Source organism: Oryctolagus cuniculus, chromosome 1 (assembly GCF_964237555.1).
Source record: "Oryctolagus cuniculus chromosome 1, mOryCun1.1, whole genome shotgun sequence".
In the NCBI taxonomy this organism is placed as follows: Eukaryota; Metazoa; Chordata; class Mammalia; order Lagomorpha; family Leporidae; genus Oryctolagus; species Oryctolagus cuniculus.
The window spans coordinates 61,611,916-61,629,800 of record NC_091432.1 but is presented as its reverse complement, the minus strand read 5'-3'; the positions used below and the strand labels follow the sequence as shown (position 1 = coordinate 61,629,800).

The 17,885-nt window shown below is 39.6% G+C and overlaps 2 protein-coding genes across 3 annotated transcripts; both read right to left on the bottom strand.

Annotated features, from left to right (window-relative positions):
• Positions 1 to 2,594: 2,594 nt before the first annotated feature.
• On the bottom strand, positions 2,595 to 4,096 carry HBB2 (hemoglobin, beta). 2 transcript variants are annotated; one of them, NM_001082260.3, is given in 3 exon segments: positions 2,595 to 2,817; positions 3,391 to 3,613; positions 3,740 to 4,096. In NM_001082260.3, coding segments are annotated over 3 exon segments (444 nt in total). In that variant the 5' UTR covers positions 3,832 to 4,096; the 3' UTR covers positions 2,595 to 2,688.
• A 7,215-nt stretch (positions 4,097 to 11,311) lies between these two features.
• LOC100352127 (hemoglobin subunit beta-1/2) lies at positions 11,312 to 12,543 on the bottom strand. Its single transcript, XM_008267985.2, has 3 exons — positions 12,472 to 12,543; positions 12,130 to 12,378; positions 11,312 to 11,386 (listed from the first exon to the last, which is right to left on the bottom strand). Exons 1-3 carry the CDS (start codon positions 12,541 to 12,543, stop codon positions 11,312 to 11,314), a joined length of 396 nt encoding a protein of 131 aa, XP_008266207.2.
• Between the last annotated feature and the right edge of the window lie 5,342 nt (positions 12,544 to 17,885).

The window sequence follows — 17,885 nt, the reverse complement described above, 5'->3', positions numbered from 1 at the left end:
ATTCTTGGGTGTTTAAATTTAACTGAAAAGTAATCCCTGTTAAATATAAGAGTGGGAATAAGAGAGGGAAGAGATGTGCAATTCGGGACATGCTCAAGCTGACTTACCTCAAATGGTAGAGTTAGAAACAGACCAGGGTATTTGAATTCAATCCCATCGAGGTGGCATGTACCAATGCCATCTCACTAGTCCCAGTGATCAATTTCTGTTCACAATTGATCGTAATGATAGGTCTAAGAGTCAGAGGGATCACATAAACAAGACTAGTGTCTGCTAATACTAACTGACAGAATTAAAAATGGAGAGAACATTCCAACATGGGAAATGGGATACACATCAGACTCATAGAATGGCACATGTCCTAAACAGCACTCTGTCCTCAGAATCAGCCCTTAAGTCATTCACATCTGGCTGAAGAGCCCATGAAAGTATTTCAGGCATGGAAAGGTAAGATGCTCTAGCAAAAAAAAAAAAAAACAAAAAAAAAAACAAAGGAGCTAAATGAAAGATCTCTGTAAGTGAAATCCCAGTTGAAAGAATGGGCCATTGAGGAAGGAGGTACCGTTCTCTGAAGGGAGGAGTGGACTTCCACTTTCACTATGACCTTGTCTAAATAAGATCGAAGTCGGTGAACTCAAAAGGCCTCCATAGCCTTGGTAACTCATGACAGGAGCCTGGGGAGATAACTGACCCCCTAAACAAGAATGTCAATTTGTTAAGTCAACAACAGGAGTCGCTGTGCACTTACTGCTCATGTAGGATCTCTGTCCTTAATGTGTTGTTCAATGTGAATTAATGCTATAACTAGTACTCAAACAGTATTTATACTTTATGTTCTGTGTGGGTGCAAACTGTTAAAATCTTTACTTAATATATACTAAATTGATCTTCTGTATATAAAGATAATTAAAAATGAATCTTGATGTGAATGGAATGGGAGAGGGAGCAGGAGATGGGAGGGTTGCAGGTGGGAGGGAAATTATGAGGGTGAAGCCATTGTAATCTATAAGCTGTACTTTGGAAATTTATATTTACTAAATAAAAGTTTAAAAAATTAAATAAATAAAATAAAAGTGCTTTTTGTATTAAACAATTGAACAAAATATGAAGTGTAGAGCATTATCAAGTTACCTTCATGACTCACATAGAACTTGACATTTGGGCATATTTAATGATTATACAGAAAGACCTATTCCTGCCTTGATGTTCAGATACATTAGAAATAAGTTTCCAAAGTTCCTGTTGACAGGTTTTCTAGATTTTGAATGGGTCATTTATTGGATCTTCCTCCCTGATTTTTCAGTGTACCTAGCAGCAATCCCAGGCAATGTCATTATCACTCACTTTGTCTCTAACTCATCATCTCTATAAATTTTCCCATGTACTATTCTCTGGGCATGCTGGCAAGAACTGATCTAGATCTCCAAGTTAACCATGTCACCAGGATTGGCTAAAATTTGTAAGCATCTGTGCATAAATCTGTGTATTCTATTCCTATTTTGAGCATATATTTTCTTTCATGGATTCAGCCATGCTTTTAGCCAGGGTATATGATCTCTGTGTCACCAGCTATCTTAGATAGCCCTCAGGCTCAGTTGCTCCTAGGTAATGAGGATTAGAGTGTTTTAGTGAGCAGGGGGTTAAGTTGCTACTTGAGACACCAACATCCCATATCAAAGTGTTTATTCTGGTCCCCACAGCTCCACTTCTGATCTAGTTTTCTGCTAACGTACCTGGAAGCAGCCGAATATGGCTCATGTACTTGAGTCCCTGCCACCCATCATGGAGACCCCATGGCAATTCCTGTTTTCTGGTTTTGGCCTGACACACTCCTGACTGTTGCAGGTGTTTGGGGAGTGAACCAGAACCTTTCATCCACCTGAGTGCCTATTGAATGAGGAAATGGTGACAGTAAGCTAATCACTACAGAGACAGCAAAACCATCAGACACAGGATAAAGGAGTGGGCAACTCTGCAATCACTTTCTGAATTCAGAAGCTAACATCCTGAGGGACTGTCATTTGATTTGAGTCCATAAAAAGGGTTTAAGACAACAGTGAATATAAAGCTGCACAAAGCCCCCTTTTGCATCCAGTTTATTCCTACATTTGTCACACTGTTAACAGCCCACCCCTTCCAATGAGACCAGTGGTATCAGTGAGTTGTGGAGATCAGGAAAAGGGCTCAAGAGAAAGGCAGTCAAAGCCCTTTTTCCGTCCCTGTCCCAGCTGCTTTAATAAGATCTCCATAAGAGAAGAGGGATAGCTATGACTGGGAGTGGTCAGGAGAGGAGGAAAAATCTGGCTAGTAAAACATGTAAGGAAAATTTTAGGGATGTTAAAGAAAAAAATAACACAAAACAAAATATAAAAAAATCTAACCTCAAGTCAAGGCTTTTCTATGGAATAAGGAATGGACAGCAGGGGGCTGTTTCATATACTGATGACCTCTTTATAGCCAACCTTTGTTCATGGCAGCCAGCATATGGGCATATGTTGCCAAACTCTAAACCAAATACTCATTCTGATGTTTTAAATGATTTGCCCTCCCATATGTCCTTCCGAGTGAGAGACACAAAAAATTCCAACACACTATTGCAATGAAAATAAATTTCCTTTATTAGCCAGAAGTCAGATGCTCAAGGGGCTTCATGATGTCCCCATAATTTTTGGCAGAGGGAAAAAGATCTCAGTGGTATTTGTGAGCCAGGGCATTGGCCACACCAGCCACCACCTTCTGATAGGCAGCCTGCACCTGAGGAGTGAATTCTTTGCCAAAATGATGAGACAGCACAATAACCAGCACGTTGCCCAGGAGCTGTAGGAAAAAGAAGAAGGCATGAACATGGTTAGCAGAGGGGCCCGGTTTGGACTCAGAGTATTTTATCCTCATCTCAAACAGTGTATATCATTGTAACCATAAAGAGAAAGGCAGGATGATGACCAGGATGTAGTTGTTTCTACCAATAAGAATATTTCCACGCCAGCCAGAATTTATATGCAGAAATATTCTACCTTATCATTTAATTATAACAATTGTTCTCTAAAACTGTGCTGAAGTACAATATAATATACCCTGATTGCCTTGAAAAAAAAGTGATTAGAGAAAGTACTTACAATCTGACAAATAAACAAAAGTGAATTTAAAAATTCGTTACAAATGCAAGCTAAAGTTTAACGAAAAAGTTACAGAAAATGAAAAGAAAATAAGAGGAGACAATGGTTGTCAACAGAGTAGAAAGTGAAAGAAACAAAATTATCATGAGGGTCCATGGTGATACAAGGGACATCTTCCCATTCTAAACAACACCCTGAAAACTTTGCCCCCTCCATATAACATGAATTTTACAATAGCGAAAAAGAAAGAACAATCAAGGGTCCCCAAACTCACCCTGAAGTTCTCAGGATCCACGTGCAGCTTGTCACAGTGCAGTTCACTCAGCTTAGCAAAGGTGCCTTTGAGGTTGTCCAGGTGACTCAGACCCTCACTGAAGGCAGCCAGCACCTTCTTGCCATGAGCCTTCACCTTAGGATTGTTCATAACAGCATTTGCAGAGGACAGGTCCCCAAAGGACTCGAAGAACCTCTGGGTCCATGGGTAGACAACCAGCAGCCTGAGAAAATGAAAACAGCCCAGGGGAGAGAAGTCAGCACCTGGCAGAAAAGCAGGCGACTACTCTGTTTCTACAAGACCAGTTTCTATCTGTCTCATTAAGTTGTGCTGTAAAAAGGATACCAACCTGCCCAGGGCCTCACCACCAACTTCTTCCACATTCACCTTGCCCCACAGGGCAGTGACCGCAGACTTCTCCTCACTGGACAGATGCACCATTCTGTCTGTTTTGGGGGATTGCAAGTAAACACAGTTGTGTCAAAAGCAAGTGTAAGCAGCAGCTGCCCTGCTCTGCCTTTTATGCCCAAGTCCTGAACTATGTAATCCCTACCCCGTGTGTAGATTGGCCAACACCAGGGTGTGGCTCTGCAGGGTGAGGTCTGGGTGATGACAGCACCCCTGTCCTTGGCAGTTATGGCAATGGCTTAGGAGTCTGACAGACTCAGCCTTCCTTCTATGTATCTCCCAGACCCATACCAGCAGTACTAATTGCTACTGAAAACACCTTTCTTGCCAAATTTATATAATTTTTGTTATTAGAGCCTGGTAAGCCTATGAAAAATTTTCTCTGCAATTATTTATCATACAAATGAGGATTTAAGGCACAGAAAAGGGAGAAGATTTGTGTGTTGAAATCCACTTAAATAGATAAATAGATAGGTAGAGAGAGAGAGAGAGAGAGAGAGATCTTTATGTCTTCAGAATATCCAAAATAATTACAAAAAACAGAATGGATGAAACCTGTGCCATAGTTATAAGTACGACTTCCTTCTGCTTTGGAGTAAATCTTCCTGGTAAGAAAAACACTTATTAATTTATTCATTATATGTTATTGTTGTTGTTACTCATTTAATTTTATCATATAATCAAATAAATAAACTTTTAAAATAGAATAAATTTGAATCAAATTTATTTTGTGGAATTTTTACTCTGTTATGGTTTGGGGGGTGAAGCAATGGAAACAGGGACCTCTCAATGAGGTGAAAACTACACATGTGTCAAAACCAGCTACATGCCAGTGCTGTAACACTAGGAAAAGCAATGGCTTACAATGCCATACCCACACTGGATGCCTAATTAGCTCTGCCTTGGTGATCTGGGAAAGTGTCTAGGGAAAAACGGGGATGTTTCTGGATCTTGAAGGTGGTGGTAGGAGCATGGGAAGACATTTACAGCCTGAGCTGTTTCATCCCTTCTAAACCACTAAGAATGCTATCTTTTAGAAACATTCCTTTGATCCAAACTCTCCACCAACAGCCCTGTTTTCTCTATACATTTTTTGTTTACTTGATTGCTTTTACTAAAGTTTACCCTTCTATCTTTATAGCTTTTCCCAATGTCTTTCTCTTTCTCATCTTTTCTTCCACATAATAAATTGCTAACTTCTCCGGCTAGGAAAGACTTCTGAAGTGTGGAGTGTGGAGTTCTGCTTGTCATTGTTAAAAGTGCAATGAAAAAATCAAAGGAGGAAGTACTTCTGAGCTCAGTGGAGGATCTCAGCATTCCCACAGACCCTGCTGCCCATTCTCCCCTCTTTGCATCATCCCTGACTCATCAGTATATCCCTCCCCTAAACTGCCATTCCTTCCAGTATGGAAAGAGCCATACTTTTCCTTACCATAGAACCATTTTCTAATGCAGGTACCATAATGTCTAGAAACATCTTTCTCTCTCCTTTGCCATTACTGGCAACAAATGTCAAATAGAATTCTCTTGTCATTTCACTCTGAAACTCCAATTACATTAATGTGTTTTCAGTGAGCCAGAAAAAAAAAATTCTCTATTTCCAGTTTTTCCAGAAAAATTCACAAAATTCCCTTTCTATCATGCTATTCTCCAAATTACTGTCCCCATCACTGCTAAATCCATCAGTTATTTCTCACCATTTTAAACTGCTCAGACACCCATCAGGTACTCAAGAGCAAACTGCATTCTGCTCATTCTTTCACTTATGGGAAGGCCTGATTCTTCTCTGGGTATACGGAAATATGTAACAATTATGTGTTCAGGATATGATCATGGGGTAAAAGGGACAGAATTTAAATACTTTATACTTATTCCTCTTTCAAAGACTGGAGCAATGAGCATATAATTTACCCCTAGGAAGGCATTTCAAATGCTGAATACTGGGGAAAGAGGTCTTCCAAATGTTTTTTTTTTTTAACATTTATTTAATGAATATAAATTTCCAAAGTACAGCTTATGGATTACAATGGCTTCCCCCCCACCATAACTTCCCTCCCACCCGCAACCCTCCCCTTTCCCACTCCCTCTCCCCTTCCATTCACATCAAGATTCATTTTCAATTCTCTTTATATACAGAAGATCAGTTTAGCATATATTAAGTAAAGATTTCAACAGTTTGCACCCACATAGAAACACAAAGTGAAAAACACTGTTTGAGTACTAGTTATATCATTAAATCATAATGTACAGCACATTAAGGACAGAGATCCTACATGAGGAGTAAGTGCACGGTGACTCCTGTTGTTGACTTAACAAATTGACACTCTTGTTTATGGCATCAGTAATCACCCTAGGCTCTTGTCATGAGTTGCCAAGACTATGGAAGCCTTTTGAGTTTTAAGTTTCTTTTTTTAACTTGGCTTTAGCCAATTTTGCCTTTGGTTTTCATTTTATTAAATTTAAAGTCATTAGTTTAGTCATCACTTTACAAGGAGACTTTTAAATATCCTCTTTCATACCTATTTTATCTGATGTCAGGTGTATATATATGAAAGAAGGTGTTCTAGGAAGTTTGGGTAAATCCTTTTCAAGAATTCTTTTTCGTAGAAAAATTAAATAACTTACTAAAGAACAACACAGAAAATGCTTCAATTTTATGTAAAGAGCAGAATTGTCAAGACTACAACTTTGCAGTCTTGGTTAGCAGAAATTGGCACCTTTCTAAATACCTCCTCCGCCATTTCTCAAGTTCAAACTAGATCCCCTAAGTTACATTTTGTCACTGTCTTGTACTGGCACCAGCCACCAGTGCTATATCTTGGGTTCAGGGGAGGGTTTGCTGCTGCCCCAGCAAGATTAGAATGTGAAACAGACTTTTCCGTCTGTTACCCATAACCCTGTGGAGATAACCTACAAGTCATAGGACTATCAAAAGTTCTGATGTATTGGACATAGTAAGTTTCAAGACAGGATAAATAGCGATTGATGTGGTTATGTCCAGAGCCTCAGTCTCAAATCTACACCATCCAAAGTTCCCAGAAAGTAACTGAGATTCACTGCTGCCTCCACCAGCATGAGCCTGCTTCTTTCCTGTAGGGATCAGATAGTCTGCTCTACTTTGCCTCCAGCTCCCGGAAGCACTGCAACACACATACACACACACATACACTCACATACACACACTCACACACACACACATACACATACACAAAATATGTGTTCTCAGAAAGAGGCAGAGGCACAAGTTTCCTTCCTTGACTCCATTCTGGCAGGCTTTCCTGTTTCCTAATGTTCTATACGAAAGTGGTCCTAATCAGAGTATAATTAAGTGGATGAACATGAAGCTCCGTTAACAGAATCCACCTGTTGACACCCATCTAGATGAATGTGAAGCTGTACAGTTCAAAAATTGCCTTCAGCATGAATGTTTCTGAATATATTTGGTGTTCTATATTAAGTTCCTCATGTGTGACATTTCAGCAATCTACTGTCTGCTTTCTTGACTAAACATAGTTCAGCTGTTTGCTGTAGTTTTGTTTCCCAGAAGCACAATTTTTCAGCTACTTCAACTTAGCATCTTCTAAGGATAAGTAAAATAAAATAGCGCTAAGAAAATCAGAACTCATAGAAAGAGGGGCATACACAAAATAGTTGAAGAATTAGGGAATATTGTAGTCTTTATTTATTAGGAAGAATTTATTTATCTCATCAAAAAGTGTAAAGTTAACCCAGATACCACTTTGCTAGAGTGCAGGGATTCTTTAAAAACTCCATTGAAAAATGAAATTAATAGATAAATTGATCTTGGTAGAAAAACATATTTTCATGTATGCTTTTCATAAAATGCATTTCCATGAACTTTTTTGAATACAACTTATATATTTCTAATTATTATAGAGCAATTGGTATTTCAGTGTATGACTTTTACTTTGATGTTTTCTCAGATTTTCACTCAGAATTAGATTTTATTCACCTCACTGAGTGGGCCATTCCTTGAAAGCAATGGTGCAAACTCCTCCAAGGTTAAATTGGAGATTTCACCTTTTTAGAGACAGAATCTTGGCTTAAGTCTGGGCACCCTATAAATACAAGTAGATATTGATTCACAAGTTAAAATCTACAGAGTAGGTCTCTGAGCTCAAAAGATGGATACTTAGGATAATTTTCTGTCAGATTCAACTTGGTTTAATTAAATAATATTATTTTTAAATGTTTTTGAAATCAAACCTACAATCAATCTCTCTCTTTCTCTCCCTCCCTTCTTCCCTCCCTCCTCCCATCTCTATCTTTCCCATCTTCATGTAATGAAATCACCTATAAAGCAACATCATGGGGGAAAATAGAAATAACTGTATGGGAAGTTATCAAATAAATGTGAAGTCAAATCACAAGGAATTAATTCCTCTTCTATGATTTTCTTTTTTTGTAAATAGGGAAGTGCACATTTATTTATTTACTTATTTTTGACAGGCAGAGTTAAACAGAGAGAGACAGAGAAAAAGGTCTTCCTTTTCTGTTGGTTCACCCCCTAGATGGTCGCTACGGCCGGCGCACTGCGCCGATCCGAAGCCAGGAGTCAGGAGCTTCCTCCTGGTCTCCCATGGGGGTGCAGGGCCCAAGCACTTGGGCCATCCTCCACTGCACTCCCAGGCCACAGCAGAGAGCTGGCCTGGAAGAGGGGCAACCGGGACAGAATCCGGTGCCCCAACCGGAACTAGAACCTGGAGTGCCGGCACCGCAGAGCAGAGGATTAGCCTAGTAAGCCGCAGCACCAGCCTCTGCTGTGATTTTCAAGTAATTATTGTCTACCAATAAATGAGACTATAATAACAAGCTGCCAAGTCTCTACTGGCTCTTGACCACCTCAACCACAATAGAAAGGCAGTAATGCCTTGCCCACAGTAATTACTTATGCTTGTCACAAGTTTCTTTTTTTTTGCTTCTTTTTTTTTTAACTTTTATTTAACGAATATAAATTTCCAAAGTGCAGCTTATGGATTACAGTGACTTCCCAACCCATAACTTCCCTCCCACCCACAACCCTCCCCTTTTCCCGCTCCCTCTCCTCTTCTATTCACATCAAAATTCATTTTCAATTCTCTTTATTTACAGAAGATCAGTTCATAGTAAGTTGTAGGCCAAATTTCTTCCTAAATTGATTTGCCACTTTCAGATGGAGAAAAATGGAACACAATATAATAAAATATTTTTGTTCTTTTCTTGACCATGTTGAGGAAAAAAAGGTCAGTTGTTTCCCTATTTCAAGAGCATAAAGTCCACATTCTCTTACCCTCTTTCAGATCCTTCAGAAATCGCTTATCCTTTTATCTGATTCTTAGGAGGGGTTTCCTATGTTCAGGAGGATAAAAGTGATCTTCCTGTGATTTTTCCTGGAGTAATTTGGTTTCTGAGATGTGAGTCTGTGTTTCTTTAATAATCATTGTTATTTGTTCCCATCAATTGGTTCACAACACAAATGAACAGAAAAGGAGCTATGAGCTGGGAACTTAATGCAATTCTCCCACATGGATGTACTGATCACAATCTCTTGAACTATCACTGCTGCCTCTCTGGTCTGCATTACCAAAAGCTGGAAACAGGAAACAGAGCTGGGAATCAAATTCGGGCACTCCACTATAGGATATAGGTATCTAGCAGTTGGCAATCATAGCAATAAAGCATCATAGCAATTATGTCAAATCTATATCCCAAGTCTGTAGTCCTTAAAAAATTTTATTTGTATATAAAGACTTCCTTGGTCACACTATGTGCAATCATCTGAGAAGAAAAAAATGTACATAAAAAACCCTTTACCCTCACACAGTGGCATGTTGGTAAATCCTGGCAGTATATGCAGAGTTCTTACAGAATCATGTTGATATAGAAGAAAGCACCAGGTTCTATTTAGGTATTCAAGTAAGTCCAAGTTAATTAACCAGAATGTGTTGTGTTTCAAGAAATTCATATGTTAGAGGGTTCTAAAAATTCTTCTAATCTTACACATAACAAAATTACTTTCAACAAGAATAAATTTGGCAGCCTGTATTATAAAGCAAAAGATTTATCTTTAGTACCTTACTTTCCTGCTTGCTTCCTCATTGTATATTGCAGTATTTACATCAAAAGAACTCCACGCAATGATCTAACATATTCTTATTTCCCTCAAGAGCTAGGAGTCCTAATTACTTTCATTCACTTATTATTCCATTGAAAAAATTTCCACTTATTATCTATAGAAGAATTTGATACAGGGCACAGTAGGCCTGCAAATTAGTGCAGAATAGACAGAAATATTTATCAAGCATAATATATGTGGGGTGTATGTATGTATTTGCTCGTGTGTGTGTGTGTGTGTGTGTGTGACATAAGAAGAGCTGTAAAGTTGTGAAAAATGAATATACAGGAAGGGTTTGGAAAGAATTTCCTCAGCAACATTAAAAAGTTCACTGAGGGAGCCAGTATTGTGGCGTACGAGGTAAAGCTGCCACCTCTGATGCTGACATCTCATATGAGCACTAGTTTGTGTCCCAGCTGCTCCGCTTCTGACCCAACTCCCTGCTAATGGCACAGGAAAAGCAGCAGAAGATGGCCTAATGTGTGGGTCCTTGCCACCCACATAGGGGATCTGGATAAAGCTCCTAGCTTCAGCCTAGCCAATATGGCCATTTGTAGAGTAAACCAGTGAATGGAAGATCTCTCTCTCTCTCTCTCTCTCCCTCTCTCTCTCTCCCTTTCTCTATAATACCAATTTTAAATTAAATAAATAAATCTTAAAAATTAAAAATAAAAATTCCCCAAGGCTGAGCTCCACAGACCTCAGCAGTGATGAGAGAGTACTAAACTGTACTGGAAATTGAGGACTGGATAAAGAAGCATTATTCTGAAGAGGTTTTGGGAGCAGGAAGGCAGGAAGGTTCTTAGAGCAGGAATACATGTTTGGCAATTAGTAATACGAGTTACAGTGTATAAATATTGGAAAGAGAAAGAAAGGAAACACCACAGTCTGGAGCAAAAAAATTTATGCCCTTGAGCACATTATTTTCTCAGTAACTTTTGAAAGTGGTTATGAGGCCATATCTTAGTTGAAGGTCTCTTGTGGAATCTCTGTAATACAGAATCCTCCCTTTATGAAACACTTGTGACAATCTCTATGCTTTGGAGATAGAAGTGCAAATGTTAGTAGGAATATATGGCCCTCTTCTTTTTCTCATTTTCTTGATTTATTTATAAGAAACAAGAGGTTCCTATCTGTAAGCCATCAGGGATTCTCCCCCACCACATATCCATGGTGAGAAAAATAAAATAAATGATATGAACCATGAAGTTAAGATAAATGATCTTTTATTAGGCTCACACCCTTAGGTTGGGTATTATGTCTTCATGTTCAATAGATGAAATATAGAAAAGATTTTCCATGGAACAGGGTAAGTAGAGAACAAGTCAAGATCTTAGGGGTACTTGTGAGCCAGGGCATTGGCCACACCAGCTGCCACTCTGTGATAGGCACCTTCAGCTATGGGGTAAATTCTTTGCCGAAGTAGAAGGCCAGCACAATCACCAGCCCATTGCCCTGGAGTGTGAGAAAGAGCTATGGAGATATTTTACGTATGGTTAGCACAGAAATCAAGCTTGTATTCTGAAATTGGGCCAACACTAATTATTTTCTTCCTACATCTTAATCTAAATAGAGTCTCAATTTAAAACAACCAATATATATATAAGTGTATAATCACATAGGTATGTACATGTATATGCATATATAATAATATTACTAATTAATCCCTTAATTGATGTAATAGTGGATTGCTTCTTAGCAACATCTGCAACCCCACCTACAATGTGACCTTTTGATCTATTGTCCTCAGATAGATAGTTACCTTCCTTTTATTTTCATTTATTCTTGAATTTATAAAATTCAAATTATTCTTCATGTTCCAAATGATTTATAGCCTATAGACATATCCTGTGCTTCTCCTTTTTGAGAAGTCTCTCCTATCTCCATGGAGGGTTAGAAGGTTTTTTCCAGGTGCAGAATTAGCATATGGAATCTAGAATGCATAACAAAGATAGCAATTAGAGGAAAGGATATTGGGCAGGGAGTGGAGAGCAAGGAAAATATAGGATATTAATAAAGAAACATTAAAAAACAATGCTGTGAGGAATGAAAAAACGAAATACTAAAGAAAAATGAAAATTTTTGAAAAGCAATAAATGACGAAATATAGGGAATTAGATAGAAATGTTGACAAAGACAGGTTGCTTAAGAAACAAACAACAAAAAAAGAAGATGAGAATGTGAAAAGAAAAAAGTGGAACATTGCCTAGACTAACACTGAAGTTCTCAGGATCCACATGGAGCTTGTGACAGTGCAGCTCACTCAGCTGGACAAAATTTTCCCCGAGGTTGTCCAGGTGATTCAGACCCTCACTGAAGGTAGCCAGCACCTTCTTGCAATGGGCCGTCACCTTGACATTACTCATAACAGCAGGTTCAGAGGACAGGTCCCCAAACGGTATAAAGAACCTCTGGGTTCTTGGGTAGACAATCAGCACTGGGGGATTCAGTGCCTGGCAGAAACCCTGGGGCCAGCTCTGTCTACACAAGCCCAGCTTCCATCTGCCTCAATAGACTGCCCTATAACTTGAAAAGCAACCCTCTCAGGGCCTCATCACCAACTTCTTCACATCAACCTTGCCCCACAGGGCAGTGAATGTATCCTTCTCTTCACCAGAGAGATGCACCATTCTATTTGGAATATTGCTAGTAAACACAGTTGTGTCAAATACAAGCATAAGCAGCAGCTGTCCCACTCTGCCTTTTATGCCCAGTAGTGGCCCCTGCACTGCCTACCCTGGTGAGTCACCAATGCCAGGGTGAGGCCAGAAGAGTGACAGAACACTGGTCATGGTCAGCTCTGGCACTGGCTTATGAGTCTGAATTCAGACTTTTCCCTCTATGTATCTCCAGGACCCCTCCCAGAAAATATTCATTGTTACCAAAATCACCCTCCTTAGCAGTTTTATTTATGCAGTTTTATGTAAATTTTCTGATATCACAAGCCTATGAGAAATTACTTCCACAACTTTTTTTATTACACAAATGAAGAAAGAAAGCACACAAAGTAGAGGTTTGCATATTTGGATAATTTAAAAGTATACATATGGATCTCTTCCTGTGTCTCAAGAACATGCAAAAAAAATTAGAAAGAATGGATGATATCTCTGCCATATTTCTAAGTATGTCTTCTCTCTTCTTTGCATTAATCCTTCTGGTAAGAAAATACATATTCATTCAAACAATAATGTTTGAAAAATAGAATAAATCTGGAACAAGTTTGTTCTGTGTGATACTTATTAGATTTTTACAATGCAGAAATGGAAACATGGAGACTTCAGATGTAAAATTTACAAACACACCAAAACCCAATTACCAGCCAAAGTTGAAAAACTGGGAGAAGCAATGCTTTCAAATGGGATATCAACATTGCATGTTGATATTATTTCTGTCTGAACTGAACTGGGGAAGTGTCTAGGGAAGCAGAGAAAGAATATGACTTGACAGGAACTCTATTATTTGTGCCATCACCAGCATCCTCCCAGGACACACATTAGCTGTGTGTGGAGGCTGGAATCACGATCAGAGCCAAGACTCAAAGGCAAGCAGTGTAATGTGGAGTCTGGGCCTCCCAACCAGCATTTTAACCACCACCTTCTAATTCACTATGACAGAACACTGTGGTTGATTTTCTCGCTCCTCTAGAGACTGCCCTCTTTTATAAAGAAGGGTTGGTAATCCAAGGAGACTAAAATATCTAGTCTAGGCCACAGATACTAGAAACTTTTATATTGTGTAGATATGCTCCTATGAAAAAGAACCTCACACCATGTATATGCAAGCATTTCAGCATTGCTGGGTGTGAAAACCTCCATTGAAGAGGGTTATTTCTCTTTTCCTAGTCTTGAGTCTAAGCTCAACAAACTTCAGAAATACATTCAAAAATTATCAGAGTATTTTGTTTAAAGTTAGCTTAAAAATAGCAGCATCCGACCCAATGCTCAATAGATTTATAATTCTTGACCTTCCTAATTGTAATTCACACTTTAAGATAAGGGTACAGAAAATTTTTTCTTGGTTTTTGATTTGCTTTTTAAAATTAAAAGGATTTCTATCTACCTTCTGTTTGGAAACACAACTAAGAATTGATTATGTTTGATAAGAACTGAGCATTGTTCCATTGTGAGTGATTACTATTAATAATGCATCCATTGGGAGCCAGCACCATGGCTCGCTTGGTTAATCATCCCCCTGCAGCTCAGGCATCCCTTATGGGGGTTGGGTTCTAGTCCCAGTTGCTCCTCTTCCAATCCAGCTCTCTGCTGTGGCCCAGAAGGGCAGTGGAGAATGGCCCAATTGCTTGGGCTCCTGCACCTGCATGCGAAATCAGGAGGAAGCACCTGGCTCCTGGCTTCAGATCAGTGCAGCGTGCCTGCCGTGGCGGCCATTTTGGGGGTGAACCAACAGAAGGAAGAACTTTCTCCTTTCTCTATGTCTCTCTCTCTCTCTTTCTCACTGTCAAACTCTGTCAAGTAAAAAAAAAATAATGCATCCATTGGGCCAATACCATGGTACAGCAGGTTCAGTTGCTGCTTGCAAAACAGATGTCCCATGTAGGAATGCCGTTTTGAGTCCCTAGTGCTCCACTCCCAATCCAGCTTCCTGATAATAAGCCTGGGAAAGCAGCAGATAATCACCCAAGTGTTTGGGGCCTTGCCGTCAAGGGGATGACCCAGATGGAGTTCCTGGCTCCTGGCTTTGGCCTAGACCTGGCTGTCATGGGCATTTGGGTAGTGAACCAGTGAATGGAAGATTCTATCCGTGTGTGTGTGTGTGTGTGTGTGTGTCTCCATCTCTCTCTGTAACTCTGCTTTTCAAGTAAATAAATCTTAAAATATATAAAACATGAATAACAATTGCTAAGCTTCAAGAAGCTAATTCATCCCAACAAACTGAATTCTCTCTGACCTCTCAGTGCCTTTTGGACTGGTGCAGAGCTGCAAAGGAAAGATTCTGTGCTTTGTTATATAGCCCTGAAGGAAGAGTTTGAGTCGACCCAAAGGAGCCCTTTTGAGAGTAGAAGTTAGTGAAAGATAGAAGCCAAGGGGCTCTCACTTAAACTCCTTTGTGGGCTGGGATGAAATGGTTTAGGGCACTAGCTTCTAATGGCAGTAATGCTTATCCCTCAAACACTGTGAACACACTGCCATCCCTGCTGATTCAGGGGTATTCATCACTCTGCAGGTCAGCGAATGTTCTCCCCACCTTACCAGCTGGACAGGCATTTATTACTGCAGTTTCTTCCAAATGCTGTTTTGACCCTCTTTGTAAATCACTTTTTAAGGCTTCCTAATTCTTTCTTGTTCATACCTGTTCCACACTTCCAATTTATTTCACATGCATGGCCTCCACTGACATTTGATCCCTCTTTACATCAGTGCTAGAACATCATCACAATCATCTGACTCATCACATAAGTTTTATTTTATTATTTTATTTTACTTTTTATCTGAAAGGTAGAGACCCAGAGAAGATAGAGAGATATTTTATCTTGTTAACTCTTCAAATGGCTACAGCAGCCAGAGCAGGGCCAGATTGAAGCCAGGAGTCTGAAGCTCAATCCAGGTCTCCCACATTGGTGACAGGGAACCAAGCACTTAAGCTATCACCTGTGGCCTCCCAGGGTATGTGTTAGCAGGAAGTTGGATCAGAAGCAGAGGAGCTGGGCCTTGAAGGAAGCACTCCAATATGGGATGTGAGTATTCTAAGCAGCTACATAACCAATCTTCCAAATTCATGCTCCCATCATTTTTTAAAGCAAAACATTCACTTAGCCAAATAATCTATACATTGTTTAAATGCTGGAAACTTAAAAAATAGATTTGAGAGGTAGAGAGAAACAGTTTCCATCCACTGGTTTACTCCTCTAAGTCCTGCAATGGCCAAGAGGGAGATAGGATCCAAAGCCAAGGTAGGAACTCAATCCTGGTCTCCCACAGAGGTGACAGAAAACATTTTTTTTTTATTTATTGGACAGGTAGAGTAATAGACAGTGAGAGAGAGGCAGAGAGAAAGGTTTTCCTTCCATTGGTTCACTCCCCAAATGACTGCTACAGCTGGAGGTATGCCGATCTAAAGCCAGGAGCCAGGTGCTTCTTCCTGGTCTGTCATGCAGGTGCAGGGGCCAAGCACTTGGGCCATCCTCCATTGCCCTCCAGGCCACAGCAGAGAGCTGGACTGGAAGAGGAGCAACCGGAACTAGAACCCTGGGCCCATATGGGATGCCGGCACCGCAGGCGGAGGATTAACCAAGTGAGCCGTGTGCTGGCCACAGAAAAGCAATTATTTGAACAATCATCATTGCTTCCCATGGCTTTCATTACCAATAAACTAGAGTTGTGGGCATAGCTGGGTATTAAACCCTGTGACTCTAGTGTGAGACACAGACATTTTAACCAGCATCTTAACTCCTAGGCTAAATGCTCACCTCTAAATGTTGGAAATTTTGAATGAACAGACAAGAAAACTTATGAAGTCTCATGAAGGTCACAGCTAATAGAAAAGGCAATGAATGCACACAACTAAACAAATAACTGAATAAGATAATTTTATGAGGTATTGTATGACAGAAGAAAATGCATAAAATGATACAGCAGCAACTGGCTATAGAAAAATAACGTAGAATAGCTTTAGTAAAAGAAGTCAGAGTTGAATTAGGAACCTAATGACAAGATAGAGCCAGATATAAGAAGTTAGAGAAATAAGTCCATGAAGCAGCAGGAATTTTCAGTGCAAAACTCTGAAACTGCAGAAGAAAAAAACAAGCTGAACCAAGAATTTTTGGCATTTCATAATAGAAAAAATAAATTAGAACATCAGAGTAAAATGTATTAAGGGAGGAACAAAAGGATTGAAAGTAGAGAAATGGGCTCAGGTGTATTATTGGAATATTATAGATGAAAATTGAGATGAGATTGAATTCCAAGGCAAGAAAAGCAATGATAGTCACCTAACATTAGCATGATTAGCACCCACAGCCAGGCTAATCTTCCTAATTCCATGGTCATTGTATTGTACACCTGCCTATAAACATGGATTAACTTTTAGTCATACAACACCTTCACTGCAAACTAATCAATACAAATCCCTCCTGTTTCCCTCTGACCGCCCAGTGCTGCTCCATTGATCACATATCACATGCATTCTTATTTCTAACCTTCTGATGATTTATTTCCCCCACAAAGATACTCATCCCTTCTAGCTACTCACAATGATACTTTTTCCTTGAAGTACTGTATTCTATGTGTACCCTTGGACATTGTCTGCCCAGGAAGCATGGGATCAAATTAACTATCCTAGGCAAGCCTCAACACTTAAAGCATAAATCTCTTCAGGATCAGCTATTTGTGGTTAACTTGGAAAAGAACTACCCCCTGCTGTGTTCTTCAAGATCTCCAACCTCCTATCTAGCCCCACAAATGTTGTGGAAAGTATGGTGCATGTGGGAATTGTGTTGCACCAAATAGACTGAAATTAGAACTCTTGCCCAGACTTAGACCTACTAAGGTCTGTAATTTCTTCTTTCCATTGAGCCCCATCACTACTCTGCCTCAAGTCAGCCCCTGAGGACTTCCCTGAAGACTTCATCCCCTCCTCTACACTGTCCTGTTCTGAATTCTTGTCCCATAAAGCACTTCCTCCTCACCCGAAATCCCCACTCCTTGTTTCCCGTGCAGAATTCTCACATGCATGCCCTTTTGTTGCCTTGTTCTTCTGTTTTCTCATCAGAAATCCACCGCTCAAGCAAAAGTAAATGAAGAGTATACACACATAGTACACAGGCACACACACACACACACACACATCCCTCAACAATAAAAAAAATAAATCCCTTGAGGATCATATATTTAAAAGTACAAGGAAAATAAACTCAATACCATCACAAATAATTTCTTAGAGTAGTTTTATTATTTTCATTATTATTTGAGGGATAAAGCTTCTTCCTGGAAGCTCTGTCCTACAGTGAAGGGGT